Source organism: Columba livia, chromosome 1 (genome assembly GCF_036013475.1).
Source record: "Columba livia isolate bColLiv1 breed racing homer chromosome 1, bColLiv1.pat.W.v2, whole genome shotgun sequence".
Taxonomy (NCBI): Eukaryota; Metazoa; Chordata; class Aves; order Columbiformes; family Columbidae; genus Columba; species Columba livia.
This window is the reverse complement of record NC_088602.1, coordinates 129,602,958-129,619,171: the sequence shown is the minus strand read 5'-3', so window position 1 is coordinate 129,619,171 and position 16,214 is coordinate 129,602,958. Positions and strand designations below refer to the sequence as shown.

General features: G+C 40.8%; 1 protein-coding gene across 4 annotated transcripts in view; it reads right to left on the bottom strand.

Annotated features, from left to right (window-relative positions):
• Nucleotides 1-16,214, bottom strand: part of PRMT8 (protein arginine methyltransferase 8) — a 95,477-nt gene that overhangs the window by 32,812 nt on the left and 46,451 nt on the right. For all 4 annotated transcript variants that reach the window (XM_065029082.1, XM_005509771.4, XM_005509772.3 and 1 more), the window contains 4 exons: nt 11,575-11,730; nt 5,842-5,905; nt 2,140-2,282; nt 1,666-1,753 (listed from right to left, as the gene is read on the bottom strand). In XM_065029082.1, the coding sequence (XP_064885154.1) occupies nt 1,666-1,753; nt 2,140-2,282; nt 5,842-5,905; nt 11,575-11,730 (451 nt within the window). The remainder of the gene's footprint in view (nt 1-1,665; nt 1,754-2,139; nt 2,283-5,841; nt 5,906-11,574; nt 11,731-16,214) is intronic.

The window sequence follows — 16,214 nt, the reverse complement described above, 5'->3', positions numbered from 1 at the left end:
TATTGTGTGTAAGAAAAGAAAAAGGCTCATGGCCTTGAAAGGAAGGGGTTTAAAAGCAAAGTGAAAAAAGGCATAAGGGATTTTTTTTTTTAATTAGGACAAAATGGTTTTGATTCCTTTAAAGGATTGTGCATACTTTTTGTAAGGAATTTAGCTGTCAAGATCATCACATAACTGAGGAGAAAAATCTAAGCTCTGCTTAATTCTCCCTGGCACCTACATAGATTTCTTGTCACTGCCCTACTACACTGGGCTTGCTTTTTGAACCAGAATGGCAGTTTCGTCCCATTGGTAGTTCTGTGTATTGGCATGGAATTTGGTTACAGAAACACCGTACTGTCTTTTCTGAGAGGAGCTGAGAGTCAAGGAGGGAGTTAGATATTTTTGTTTAAAGGTTGACTGAACCCATTAATTTCAACCAAGCTCCTGCATGTATTCTTAATTAATAAAACTGCTTAGAAATTTTGCAATATTTTTTCCCTAATGGAAAATGCCTTTAAGCAAAATCAACTGGTTCTGAAAAAATATATAAAGCCAAAAAAAAAAAAAAAAAGTGGAATAATATAGAACTTATTAATTTCCTCAAAACTATTATGAGCAAATAAAGCCAAACTTGGGTGACAACAAGTTGAACATGAACCACGAGTATGACCTTGTAGTGATGAAAGTGAACCACATGCTAAGATACGAGGAGTGTCAAAAAAACTGTGTTTGCTTAGCCTGGGACAGCAAAGGCTAATGACGGAATCTAGTTGCCATCTGCCACTACGGAAACAAAGAAAAAGTCAGAGTCCCTTCAGGTGACAATGGACAATGAAGGCAAGTTTCAGCAAGGAGAATTCTGAATATTCAGAAACATGTATACTCCTGAGTGTGCTTCAGTATTTGTGTACCCAGAGAAGCTATGGAGTCCCCCATCTCTTGACCCTGTGGGGTGGGGCCCTAAGTGACCTGCTTTAACTGTGAAATCTGGCCTGCTTTGAGCAGGAGGCTGGACTAGGTGACCTGTTGAGGTCACTAACAGCACCAGTTATTCAATGAAACTTCAAGAAAAAAAAATTAAATGTAAAGTCAATTTTATGCATCTATGAAGTAAAACAAAAAAGCTTAGAAACTTGTTCACATCAGAGTAAATGGAAATTTCTGATCCTATTTTTTCATTTGCAAAAGCTCAAATAAAATATTTGATAAAGTTAAAATAGTATTACATGCTTTTTTTTCTTGACAAGCTTATTATTGAGATACCATTTTTTCTAGACTTATTTCTTAATATTTACAATTCATTTGCATCTTATTAATCTGTCTGTTCTTGTTGTTTTAAAAACAAAAACTGGGACCTGGTTCTATTATCTATTCCACTTTTCTGCAACAATAGAAAGTGCATTTTACCAATTTTAATCACAGTTATATGAAGTGATGTATTTATCAAAACAACAACAAAATTAAATCTTCCAAAATTCGCATTTTAAAATAGAGGTAGGGAGAAGTATCAATATACTTCAAAGCAAGGTTTACTGCACTAGGGTTCACGTTTGTATTGGAATTCTGGCATGGCCAGCATGACTTCATGGCTTTTGCAAAACTTTGCCATTAATTAAGATTACAGTAAATCAAATAGTTTAGGGAAATAATCATAGAAAGGGTTACTGTTAGGCATTTACTCACAGTGAATTTTGAAGTCCTTGTACTGCCTGTCTTCAATTGCTACCACGTACAAAGCAGCTCGGTCTGGAAACATTAGCCCTCCAGGTTTCTGTTGATGAATTGTGGGGAAATGGATCTCGTAATCTATTCACCTGACAAAGACATCACATTTTGAACTGCACATACAAAAACCAGACAAGCACCCCTTGCATGACTTCATTGTTTTCCTTCAGATTGTCACATCAGCTTTAATCTCAGCAACTCTTCCAGCCTGTGGCAATATTATTAGTGTTGACACAAATTTCACCAGCAGTTAACAAAAAGCGAAGCTCTTTTACTGAGATTTCCTTTGTTAATCTTTTTGTTAAAGCCTAGGAAGTGACACTTGGAAATGTAACTGTGTCTTGTTACAGTGACAGTAGGAGCGGGAAGGCTTGTAGTCAGAAAATAAATTATGTTTGCTCCAGCAAGGAGTATGACATACAGAGCACCTACCAGCCACTTGTCTCGTGCGAAGATGACTGTGTTTAACATTGACTCATAGAACAGACAGTAACCCATCCACTCGCTGATGATGATGTCTACTTTATCCACAGGTAATTCAACTTCTTCCACTTTACCTTTAAATATTGTGATTACTGAAAGAAGAATCCAAAGAAATATGTTTCACATAATAAAACACCGGACTAAATTCCTTACTGCTGAATGTCAGGGAGATCTGACAGGCTGACAGTATGATTTCTCTTCTTGAATGCTTGTAGATAAGGGGTGACTCCATGTGACTCAGTGGATTTTATGCTATTTTAAAACTACTTGCAGTAAGCATAATAAACAGAAATTTTAATATATGTATATAAGGAAAACAAAACAAAACATCAAACCAAATAAAACCCATATATAAAAAACCACCACCACCATCAACAAAAAAGTCTTACCTGGTTACCTGCATGTTCTTATTTTACATGCTCTTTGGAATTCGGACCAAGTAATGCAAAGAATCCACCTAGAATCCTATAAACATCCCTGTAGGCTTTCATATACATGATATCATCACTGAGATATTAAGTGATCTATGGACCTAGGATTTAATTTTCACCTGCTTTTCAAACATAATATGCTGGCTTCACAATGAGGAAACTAAGGTTTATTTCTTCCATGAATTCTGGTGAGTTGACTCAACTGAGAAAGTCAGATTTAGCCTGACAGTACACAGAAAAGAAAGTTTGTACAAACATGGTTCTCTCATGAAAAAACATTTTTCATTCCTTTCAGCTTCGTGATTGAATCTTTGATAACATACTCTGAATCTTCTATCTGGTTTAGACTTGCATAATTTTCCACAATTATCTATGATGATTGCTGGAAAACATTGCTGTCAGGTATTTTGTCACCAAACTGGCTTAAAGGAAATGAAAAGGATTGCTAGAAATCTGATGTAGTAGAATACCAGATCCTCAGAGACACTTTTGCAAAACAGCACATTAAATGACTGGAAATAATGCATACTACTTACAGGAGACTGAGTATGCACTATGAAAGCAAATCAATGAGCGATTAATAGAACTGGCTGATACTAGAACAGATATTTTGTTTAAAGGAAAATTAAATGCTGGCCCATATTTAGTTCAGTTATAACAAATAATTTCATTTTAGGATCACTACACAATTCACCAATCATTCTTGCTTTTTAAAATATATTTCCTATTTTAAAATGTATTCTAAATTCTTTAGGTAAATAATTTTCATTTTGTGTTTATCTGCTATTCATATTCTTTGTTGCAGTGGGAAAAGTCTCATGGTTTTGGATTCTTCCTTGACAAGGTAACTGTTGCACTTGAAATTCCAGAATAAAGTGAGTAGAGAACATTTTACTTTCCATTACTAATTGATTTAATTACTGTATTACTCTTAATAAGTGGCAATTTTTAATTATGGGAATTTTTAGTGATGAAAGTGGCCAACAATCAGTTTGAGAAGGATGAAAGTACTTTCATTTAGCTAGAAATAGGTTAGCTGTTTAAGACTGGATGTGTGGGTTGAGCGATATTTAGAACTCAGCCCAGGGAAAATTAAGTTTTATCTTTCCAAAATACATGCAGTACTAGTATTAATCTAACTAGATGTAGCCACTTTATTTCACAGCAAACTTTCAATCTAGCCTGGTCCCCTAAAAATTTGGGACACTGATTCAAACTGGTAACACAAAGTTATCAGCTGGTAAAAGCAACCCGACTGGAATCAAGTAGAGTTCTCTCTTCTCCTTCCCACTCATTCCTTTCTCAGTTAGTAGCTCAATAGTTCATCTCTCCTTATACCGAAGACTCTTGGTGTCTATAACCTCCAGCCATGAGTTCTCTTTAATTCTCTTTTCTCCCAAGAACTTCCACTGCCACAATTCTTTTGGACTGAATTTTAGCACTGTTGACAGCTGCCAGGGTGACATGCCTACAGACTTAGAAGCCCTCTGTTTATAGCTATAAGTCACAGTATCAGTGTAAGTTTCTTCTGCCTCCCTTCGCTTTGATAAAACATCTTCATAAGGCAACATGTGAGAAGAAATTGTGCTGTCCCCAGCTGCATTGTATATGTTCTGGAAACAGTTGGTTTTCTGTTGGTTCAGCCCCTTTTGCTGACTGTGCATTTCTCAAAACAATTAGGGGGGGGAAAGAAAAATTTCCACGAGCAACAAGATCCTGTTTGCTTTACAATAAAATGAATGTGGGTCAGTGTAAAGTAAGTGTAAATGTTAGTTCAGTTGTGTAATTTGTTTATGTTGGAGACCAAACTGCAGTTGGACAGACTGCTGCACCTGTCCAGACAAGTCTCCTGCCAAAGGGGAGTGGTCTCTGCTTCTTCATCCCCAGTTTTTCCAAGGACTTGCTCCTTGGAGAAACAGGAGAAAGAAGCAGAGGGAAATACCTTCTTGCAGCCTCTGGAGCACACTGGATGCATCTTACTTATTCTGATGACAGTGCCTTCACACACAATTCCTGTTGCTGGAAATCCAAAAGTGAATTGATTTGTGGTATGCCATTTGTGTAGCTATTTCATGAACAGGCGTTCTAGAATATATGGGCTCTGGACCAAAGGTACAGCATAGCTAAGCTGAGGTCAACACTTCATTCTTTTAGTGCCTTATCCCAGCTGTAGAGGAGAGTATTTTCTGGTTTTTTGCTTCCTTCTTTTTCTGAATCAAAGGTTGCGTACACTGGCTGGCCTCTCATATCCCACATCACTGTTTTTTTCACACCACACCACTTGAATACGCATGCTGTACAAAAAATTCTCCTCCCAAACAGCTCTGTGTTAGTCAGAAGCTGCCAGTGACCACAATAAAAATTAGGGCAGATCTAAACCAGAACAGAAATCTATTCCTGCACATATGCTAGCATAGCACCAGTGCAGACCCAGCTAAAAGGGGGATGACAAATGAGACTGTGTAGCCAGCTGTGACCTGCCCTGCTCTGCAGCAAAGTCAAGCTCTTCACAAAGAGCACTTTCAAACGAGAATTATCTCACAACCTCAGTTTAAAAAAGCCTGGTTTTTTAGGTTGTTACAAAGATATCTCGTGTGCAGTGATTCAGAGGAGGGGGAGGACTGAAGGCATGAAATAGAGCTTGCTGGAGATTATTTTTAAAAAGAGTTTTCAGTAGGTTGGGGGTATTTCTAGTTTGTTGTTTTTGTTCTTGTTGTTTTCTTTTTTTTAATTGTTTCCACATCCAGGAAATTTTCAACAATTTTCTATATTTTTAAAAATATTTGTTTAAAGTTCGAAGTCAGAATATACTTAGTGAAAATTCTGTATTGATATGAAATATTTTTTGCTTTAAACCTTATTTCAATTTGAATGTGTGTGTTGATTCTGTTTAAGAAATAAGGTGGAATTCACATGGCAGAAGTAATTGGAAAAGTTCAGCTCTAATATGGGACCTTCTGTGTACTTTGCTACATCAAACTGCCTGCTGATGAGTCCTCTTCGCTTCTGTTGTCTGTGAGCCTAGAAGAAATTGTAGAAGTAACTTCTCCCATGAGAAACTGTTGAAGTGCCTAGAATGAGGTGTTTAGTTTTGTATTTACATAAGTAAATTATGCAAACCTACCATTTGCATATAAACCACACAACATAAATTAATCAGAAAAAGCGAAACAGTTATCTTCTCTTTCTCCTGAAGAAATTATTTTTATATATGCCTTACTGTTGTCCAAGTGGTTGGCCTTGATAATTTTTTCTGAGTAGTCAGATATACTTGAGCATTCAATCTAGGGAAAAAAAAAAAAAAGAAAAACAAGGGGAAGAGCTCAGTTACACAAATATAAACAAAATCTACTAAAGGCAGCAAAGACTCAACAGGACATGTAACCATTGATAAAGAGTAAATCAAACCAACGTGGGCAGGATCGTGATCAATGATATCTTAATATTTAAACTTCAGTCTATGTTTAAGTTAAACTGGCTCATATAGAAGAGTTGTTAAAACTCCTGCAATGTGGAAAAAAGAGGTCCTAACTACAAAGTTACATAATATATTAATCATATAATATTCTGCTAGGCTGTGATGAAGTTGCAACAAGGAGTCTGAGGGCAATCAAAGGAGACTTCAGGGCCTTGGTATGACTGGTTAAGGGATCAGGAGCACAAGGAGTGTTCTTTTCTACCCTTCTAGTTGCAGGAAATTATGAAGGAAGAAAGCAGGAAGATCCAGCAGATCAATACCTGGCTCTGAGCCTGGTGTCAGTGACAGAATTTTGGGCTTTTTATCATGGGTCACTTTACATGACACCAGGCCTGGTGGCAACAGACAGGTTACACCTGTCTCAAGGGGGGAAAAGGATCTTTGTGCAGGAGTTCGGAGGGCTCATTGAAAGAGGTTTAAACTAGACTTGGAAGGGGGAAAGGGATAAAACCAGGTTCACTAGAGATAAGCCTGGGGGCAGCACACAAACATTTGAGGGACAGTCTGTTAGTGAGGTCCTGTAGTCTGCTGTCTCAGTGGAAGTAGGGAATAGAGATAGATGCAGCAGCAAAGACACAAGGGTTATTAATGTGTTAGAAACCACAAAGCACCTGAGAATGGTCATGTAAGAATCAGGGCTTCTCCCCCTGCCATGGTTTAACTCCAAACGCAACTAGGACCATGCAGACAAGTGTGTGGGGAGAGAATTGAAAGGGAAGAAAGGAAAAAAACCTCATGGGTTCAGAGAAGAACAGTTTAATCAGCAAGGGAAAAGAAAATAGTGATAATATTAGAATACACAAAAGTAGTGATGCACAATACAATTGCTCATAGCCCACGATACCAATAGCCCATTAGAACTTGAGCAGCAGTATTTGCCTCCCATCCAGCTCCAGTTTATGTACTGGTTATGACATCATATGATCAGGAATACCCCTTTGGCCAGCTTGGTTTAGCTGTCCTGGCTTTGCTCCCTCACAGCTTCTTGTGCACCTACAACCTTTACTTGAAGAGTTCTTGACTTGGTATAAACATTGCTTGGCAACAACCGAAACACCAGGGTATTATCAACATTCTTCTCATACTAAATCCAAACCACAGCACTACACCTGCTAGTAGGAAGAAAATTAACTCTATCCCAGCCAAAACCAGGACATATCCCAAGAAGGTGGCAGGAACAATAGTTCAACTGAAGTGCATCTACACCAATGCTACAGCATGGGCAACAAACAGGAGGATCTGGAAGCCATTGTGCAGCAGGAAAACGATGAGGTAACTCACAAAACTGGAGTGCTGCATTAGATGGCTACAAACTCTTCAGAAGTGGTGGACAAGAAGGACAGGAGGTGTGGTAGCACTGTGTGTTAGAGAGTTGTTTGATTCTCTAAAGCTTAATGATGGTGATGATAGGGTCAAGTGTTTACAAGCAAGAATCAGGGAAAGGCCAACAAGGCAGGTATCCTGGTGGGAATCTGTTACAAATGACCCAACCAGGATAAAGAGACAGACAAAATATTATATAAGCAGCTGGGAGAAGTTTCACAATCGCTAGCCCTTATTCTCGTGAGGGACTTAAGCTTACCCAATGTCTACTGGAAATACAACACAGTAGAGAGGAAACAGTCTAGGGGGTTCCTGGAGTGTGTGAAAGACAGCTTTCTGACATAGCTGGTCAGTGAGCCAACAAGGTAAGGTGTCCCACTGGGCGTGTTGTTTGTGAACAGAGAAGGACTTGTGGGTAGAGTGTCGGTTAGAGGTCATCTTGAGCGTAGCGATCAAGAAATTATTGAGTTTTCTATTCTTGGGGAAGTAAGGAGGGTGGTCAGCAGAACTGCTATCTTGGACTTCCGGGGGGCAGACTTTGACCTCTTCAGGAAACTGGTTGACAGAGTCCCTGGGGAGGCAGTCCTGAAGGGCAAAGGAGTCAAGGAAGGCTGGACATTTTTCAAGAAGGAAGATTTAAAGGCACAAGAGTAGGCTGTTCCTGAGTGCCAAAAGATGAGCCAGCAGGGATGAAGACTGGCCTGGCTGAAAAGAGAGCTTTGGCTGCAACTTAGGAATAAAAGGAGAGTTTGTGACCTTTGGGGTAGTCCACTCAGGAGGACTACAAGGATGTCATGAGATTATACAAGAAGAAAAATAGAAAGGTTGAAGCCCAGCTAGAGCTGAATCTGGCTGCTGCTGTAAAAGGCAATAAAAGATTTTTCTATAAATACACGAGCAACAAAAGGAGGGCTAAGGAGATTCCCCATCCTTTATTGGATGCAAGGGGAAACATCATGACAAAGGTTGAGGAAAAGGCTGAGGTACTTGCTGCCTGCCATGCTTCAGTCTTTAACAGTAAGACCAGTTGTGCTCCAGGTACACAGCTGCCTGAGTGGGGAGACAGAGTTGTCTATACTGACATTGAGGATTGCCCTGATTAAAGTGCAGGACCTTGCATTTGGCCTTGTTCAACTTCTTGAGATTCACACTGGTCTGTCTCTCAAGCCTGTCAAGGTCCCTCTGGATGGCATCCTTTCCCTCAAATATATCAACTGCACCACTCAGCTTTGTGTTATCTGCAAATTTGCTGAGGGTGAACACAATTCCATTGTCTATGTTATTAATGAAGATACTAAATAGTAGTGGTCCTGCTACAGACCCTTGAGGGACCCTTGAGTTTCTTCAGCTGTATCTAGAGCTGTGTGTGTATATTCATGTCTACTTTCATTTTACTTCTCAATCTTCAATCTAGTGCTGCAACTGTCTCCTCTTTCACTGGGGTCTTTCTCTGAAACAGTCACCACATTCCCAGATTTCCTTTTGCCTTAGTCTGCGTCCTCATCACCATCCTTTTATCCAAATCAGCTAACATCTGACACATGGCCTTTATTTTATGTGTCTGTTTAAATCCTTCTTACCTACGCTGTCTTGTTTGTCTGAAAATACTTTAGAATTCAGACAGTTCTATTGCAGTGATTATGCTGAATTTTGTATGACTAAATGCTACAGACAAACCAAGGTTTCAAGGGAGAATAGAATGTATTCTTCTGTCCCTCACTCACGCCTCCCAAGCACCAACAGCCACATACCAATCCTATCTCTACTCATCTTACAACTCCCTAGTTAGATGAACATAATTTCATAATCTACTGTTATCCTCCCACAATGCTTAGGAGTCAGAACACATAAAGAAAGAAAAAAACTGAGAGGGCTTGTTCTATTCACCTTGCAGTAGTAATCCCCTCAATTCAATGGCTATCGTCAACTATTTAAAAAAGGCTTGGAGAGAGAACAGAGTCAAACTCTTAAGTGCACAGTGACAGGACAAAAGGCAGGAATCATGAACTGCAGCAAGAGAAATTCCTGATGACTGTAGCACTGGAATAGGTGCTGAGAGACCATCCTTGGAGATTTCCCAGATTGGACTGGACAAGGCAACCTGATAAAGCTTTAAACTTCAGTCTGCTTTGAGCAGGAGGTTGGATTAGATACTTCCAGATATCTTCTAAACTAAATCTTTTCTATGAGTCAGTGATTCTATGATTTATACCTCTTGAAGACCTAGAGATGATTCCAACAGTTGGCTGAGGTAGTGGCAAGGAACAAGTTCCAACAGTGAGTAAGAGGGAATAAGAAGAACCAGACAGGGTAGCAGATGAATTTGAACCTGAAGAAGGGAAAGAGTCAGAAAGAAGAGAGTGATTTCAGTGGGACTGTAGTCAGAAAACCAATACTCTGCATTTGTCAACAGTTCCCACATCATGCTATTTGAAAATCACATCTAACTGTAGAGAAGAAAATGGAACATCTCAGCTCTATGTAATATGTCACAGCAAATGCTGGCTTTTTAAAAGGAACACTCACACTTCCCATTGGCACTCTTTGCCAACAGGACTACAAAGTCTGAATTTTACTGTAAGAATGCCACTGCCATATCCCTGAAATATCTGTTTTTCCAAAATAAATACAATTCTTGCAGCTTGCTACATTACAAGGTTCATGGTGACGTAGATCATGTAACAAGACGGCTGAAACTCTTAGGCTGTAGCAGAGAAGTTTCACAGCTGAGTTCCTTTGAGAGCACACCCTCCAGCTTCAGTGCCGTGCAGTCCATGGCTGAGCTGACACTGGTGTGCAACTGGGCCTTATAAACGCCTGAGGTACAACCTGAACTCTAAGGAAGTCCAAATCAATGTAACCTGACAACAACAAAGCTGTGGAAAAGTATTTTCTTTTACTAGGTGAATTTTCTGCCATTGATCTGGCTCTGTGTAGAGTCAGATAAGCATCAGTGCCAGCACAAGGGAGGGAGGAAGACCATATGGCCAGGGATCTGGGAGACAGGAAGGTGGGAGCACAGCATCATTGTTTTGTATATGGTTATACTTTCACAGCTTTGCAATATCCTTGTGTGAGACCTGCATTCCTGCATCAGAGAAGGCTCCAGGTTTATTCTCCCTGAGGCTTTAGATAATAAATTGTGTACTTAATTTACAAGAAATACACTCCCTCTGCCAAGTCTGTATATTGTCTCATGCTTAAACTCCAAAACTTCTGCCAGAACTTTCTGATTTCAGCTATCTATACTTCCATGCTCTCATCTGATACTCAGATGAGGAACTCAGAATTAACAGTAGATTTTGAAAATATAAGCCTGAAAATTGAACAGGAGTCCTGGCATGTCATGTACCATTACCAATAGTAGAAGAGGTACCGTTTAGATACTAAGTGACATCAGTGTCTTCAAATGCAGATGTAGCCAACTAAATTTTAGTAAACAATTTTGTTGAAGAGGTACACAGAGAAATAGAATCCAATTCCCATTCCCATTTTTTATGTTGTGTTATGTCTGCAGGGGAAACAGAAGTCCAAAACAAAAATAAACTGTATTTCTCTTTTTAGAGTCAGTACAAATAACTCTGAATATACTTAGGAAGCAAATCTATGCTCTCTCTAATGACTTTTCTGCAGAGAACTGCACATTCACTCTCCAAAAGTTCAGTGTATTTAAGGTAATCATTCCCTTCTACTTCTGAAAAGAGTTACTTTTGGCGCAGAAAATATGCACGTGCTTTTTTTTGCATGGTTCACTGTGTTGTAATGTACAGGGAAATGTGTATTAAATAAATTTATTTCCAAGACTACAAAGTTGCGGAACTTAAGAATTTTAAAAAGCAAGTTAGTTCCTTTGGCACCTCTGAGCAGGAGTGGGTCTGTTTAACATTTTTTTTCAGCTAAGAAGAAATATGGATATGTACCAGATTACCCAAGATTCTACACAAGAGAAGACACTATATCTCAGTTTGGAAAAGGCACGTTACTGAAGGTCATAGAAAGCAACAGAACTCTGCCAAAATCACTGTAAATCAAGGCACACAAGAGCTTGGAGAGGAGAATTTCAAACCAAGACAAGTAAGAAAACATAACTTGCCAAGCCAAATTCTCAGGCAAAATGCACAAACAGTGCACAAACAAATAAAGGCTTCTTACCCCATAAACCTTCTTGGCTCCTGCCTTTGCAGCAAACATGGAGAGGATTCCTGTGCCACTTCCAACATCAAGGACAATCTTATCTTTAAAAACATGTTTATTGTGATACATTGAGTTTCTATATGTTAATGTACGCACTTCATCCTTTAACATTTCCTGTGATGAAAAAAAAAGGCATTGTGCTGTTATTTGAAATATTCAGATGCATTCAACACCGCTGCTGAATGCATTCCTTTATTATAATTTAAGCATTATTAACACACAACCTGAAGAGTTTTTCAAGTACTTCAGGGTGCACACATCAAAGCAACTGTAAAATGCTAGCTAATTATAAATGAACTATTAAGAAGAAGCATGATGACCTCTGTACAATTTTATTTCTCTAAATATTACTTCAGTGTTACAATCTATTTTAATTTGTCATTGTCAAGTTTTGATTTTTACTCCACTGATAGCAGCAGTACACACATTTCATTCCATTGACACCTTGTTCTCAAATGTGCATATATCAGCCAAATTATATCAATAAAGATCACTGAGGTCAAAATCCAAGTACCATTTTTAAGAGAAGTGGAGGCCATTCAATACACATTTTAATTTTCTCAAAACGCTTCTGTTAGTTCTAGAAGGCTGAACTTTTCCTTATACTACTGCCACCAATCATAGTTTAAGCAAGTAGGCAAATGAGATTTTGAATTTCAGGATAAAAAGAATCAGTTCACTGCCCAGCACTCTGAAGCATTAGTGTACTGGATTGTTACATGTATCAGTTGCTTACTTACCTGTCCTGGCAGGAGATGATATATATTCAATACCTACATGAATAATCAGCTATTTTTATAATCATAAAACATTATTTTGTATCAGGCAGAGAAAGAGGCAGAGGAACAGTCCAGCAACACTGGAAAAGTGACAAAGTACACCCTCATGGAAAATGTTTCCAAACTTATTAAGGACAAGAAGGTGATTTGGAGATGATCGACCACCAGATAGCTTTTTATGGTGATGAGGGTGTGGATGAGGGGAGTGGATGCTTGTTTATCTTGATTTTAGCAAGAGCTTCAACACTATTTCCCATAACATCCTAATTGAAAAACTGATGAAATATGGACTACATAAATGGACAGTGAAGTGGACTGAAAACTGACTGAACTAGTGCTCTAAAAGGGTTGTGATCAGAAGTAAAAAGTCCACCTGGAAGCGAGTCATTAGTGGTGTCCCTTTAGGAGTCAATACTGGCACCAGTACTGTTGTATACCTTCAATAATACACCTGGATGATTGGAAAGAGTGCAGTCTCAGCAAGTTTGCAGTTGATAGAAAACTGCAAGGAGTAGCTGAATCACCAGGTGATTGTGCTGCAAATCAGGGAGACCTCAACAAGGTGAAGAAAGAACTGACAATTCAATAAAATCAACAAACGGAAATGCAAAGTCCTGCACATGGGGAGGAATAACCTCATGCACTACTATAGGCTGAAGGCTAGCTGTCTGGAAAGCAAACAGTATTTGCTGAAAATGACTTGGGAACCTGGTGGACAGCAGTTTGAACGTGAATCATCAATGTGCCCTTGCAGCATTTTGGGATGCACTAAAAAAAGCATCACCAGCAGGTCAATGGAGGTGGTTCAACACTGGTGAGACCACATCTGTGGTCCTGTGTCCAGTTCTGGTTGTCCAGGACAAGAAATGTTGGAGAAGATCCAGTGAAGACCCGTGAAGAAGATTAAGGGATTGGAGCATCTGACATAGATACGTAGAACCATAGAATCATTTCAGTTGGAAGAGACCCTCAAGATCATTGAGTCCAACCAGAACCTAACTCTAGCACTAAAGCATGTCCTTAAGAACCTTGTTTGTTTATACACCTTTCAAACACCCCCAGGAATGGTGACTCCATCACTTCCCTGGGCAGCCTGTTCCACTGTTTAACCACCTTTTCCATGCAGAATTTTTTCCAAATATGCAATCTGACCATTCCCTGCCACAACTTGAGGCCACTTCCTCTCATCCTATCACTTGCTACTTTGGAGAAGAGACTGACATCCTCCATGCTACAACCTCCTTTCAGGTAGTTGTAGACAGCAAGAAGGTCTCCCCTCAGCCTCCTTTTCTCAAGGCTAAACAGCCCCAGTTCCCTCAACCACTCCTCATAAGACTTGTGCTCCAGGCCCCTCACCAGCTTAGTCGCCCTCCTCTGTACTCTCTCCTGTACTTCAATATCTTTCCTATAGTGAAGGGCCCAAAACTGAAAACAATATTCAAGGTGGGGCCTCATCAGCGCCAAGTCCAGTGGCGTGATCACTTCTCTAGTCCTGTTGGCCACACTGTTCTTGATACAAACCAGGATGATGTTGGCCTTTTTGGCCACCTGGGCACACTGCTGGCTCATATTCAGCTGGCTGTTAATCAATGCCCCCAGATCCCTTTCTTCCAGGCAGCTTTCCAGCCACTCTTCCCTAAGCCTGTAGTGCTGCCTGGGGTTGTTGTGACCCAAGTGCGAGACCTGACATTTGGCCTTGTTAATCCTCATACAACTGACCTCGGCCCAACGATCCAGCTGGTCCAATCCATCTGTATGACCTTCCTACTCTCCAGCAGATCAACTCACCCACCCAATTTGGTGTCATCTGCAAACTTACTAAGTGTACACTAAATCTCCTCATTCAGATCATTGATAAAGAGATTAAACAGAATTAGCACCAATACTGAGCCCTGGGGAACACCACTCGCAACCAATAACCAACTGGATTTGACTCCGTTCACCACAAGTCTTTCACAGAATCACAGAGTCACAGAATTGTTAGGGTTGGAAGGGACCTGTGGAGATCATCTAGCCTAGCCCACCTGCTAAAGTTGGTTCACCTAGAGCAGATTGCACAGGAATGTGTCCAGGTGGGTTTTGAATGTCTCCAGAGAAGGAGACTCCACAGCCTTCGGGCAGCCTGTTCCAGTGCTCTCTCACCCTCAAAGTAAAGAAGTTTCTCATGTTTTGATGGAACCTCCTACGCTTCAATCTGTGCCGGTTGGCCCTAACCCTATCATTGGGGATCACTGAAAAGAGTATGGTCCCACCCTTTTGACACACACCCTTCTGATTTTTCTAAACATTGATAACATCCCCTCTCAGCCTTTGATTCTCCAGGCTGCACATACCCACTTCTCTCAGTCTCCTCATAAGAAAGGTGCTCTAGGTCCCTAATCATCTTTGCAGCCCACCGCTGGACTCCCTCCAGTAATTCCTTGTCCTTCTTAAACTGGGGAGCCCAGAACATGGCACAGTACTCCAGATGCAGCCTCACCAGGGCAGAATAGAGAAGGAGGAAAACCTCACTCGACCCTGCTGGTCACACTTTTCATAATGCACCCCAGGATACTGTTGACCTTCTTCACCACAAGGGCACATCACTGACTCATGGTCAACCTGTTGTTGACTAGAACTCCCAGGTCTTCTCTGCAATGCTGCTTTCCAGCAGGTCCACCCCTAGCCTGTACTGGTGCCTGGGGTTGTTCCTTCCCCTGTGCAGGACCCTACACTTGCCCTTGTTGAACTTCATTAGGTTCTTCTCTGCCTGTCCAGGTCTCACTGAATGGCAGCACAGCCTTCTGGTGTGTCAGCCCTTCCTCCCATTTTGGTATCATCAACGAACTTGCTGAGGGTGCACTCAGTCTCTTCATCCAGGTCACTGATCCAGGTTGAGCAGGACTGGACCTAATACTGACCACTGGGGAACCTCACTAACGATAGGCCTCTAACCATCCTCTGCACCATTGATCACAACACCCTAAGCTCTGACATCCAGCCAGCTGGTGAACCATCTCACTGTGCATTCATCCAGCTCACACTTTCTGAGCTTGCCTATGAGGATGTTGTGAGAGATGGTGTCAAAAGCCTCTCTGAACTCAAGGTAGGCAACAATTCTTTGGCCCCAGCTCTCCAGCCAGTTCTTTGTCCATTGAAGAGTATACCCATCCAGACGCTGATCTGCCAGCTTCTCCAGGAGAATGTTGTGGGATACAGTGTCAATGGCTTTACTGAAGTCTAAGTACACAACATTCCCAGCCTTTCCCTCATCTACTAAGCGGGTCACCTTGTCATAGAAGGAGATCAGGCTGGTTAAAGAAGACCTGCCTTTCATAAACCCATGCTGACTGGGCCTGATTGCTTGGTTGTCTTGTATGTGCTATGTGATGGCACCCAGGATGATTGGCACCATGACTTTCCTGGGCACTGAGTTCAGACTGACAGGTCTGTAATTCCCTGGATCCTTCTTTTGGCCCTTCACCACACCTGGATGGATCCCATCTCACCCCATAGACTTGTGGGTGTCTAAGTGGTGTAGCAGGTCGCTAATCATTTCCCCTTGGATTAATTTGGCTTTGTTCTGCTCCCCATCCCTGTCTTCTGGCTCAAGGGGCTGAGTACCTGGAGCAGAACTGGTCTGACTATTAAAGACTGAGGCAAAGAAGGCATGTAGTATCTCAGCCTTTCTCTCATCTTCTGTCACTATGTTTCCCCCTGCATCCACCAGAGGATGGAGATTCTCCTTAGCTCTCCTTTTGTTTCTGATATATTTATAGAAACATTTCTTGTTGCCGTTTACAGCAGTAGCCAGGCTCAGCTCTAGCTGGGTTTTGGCCT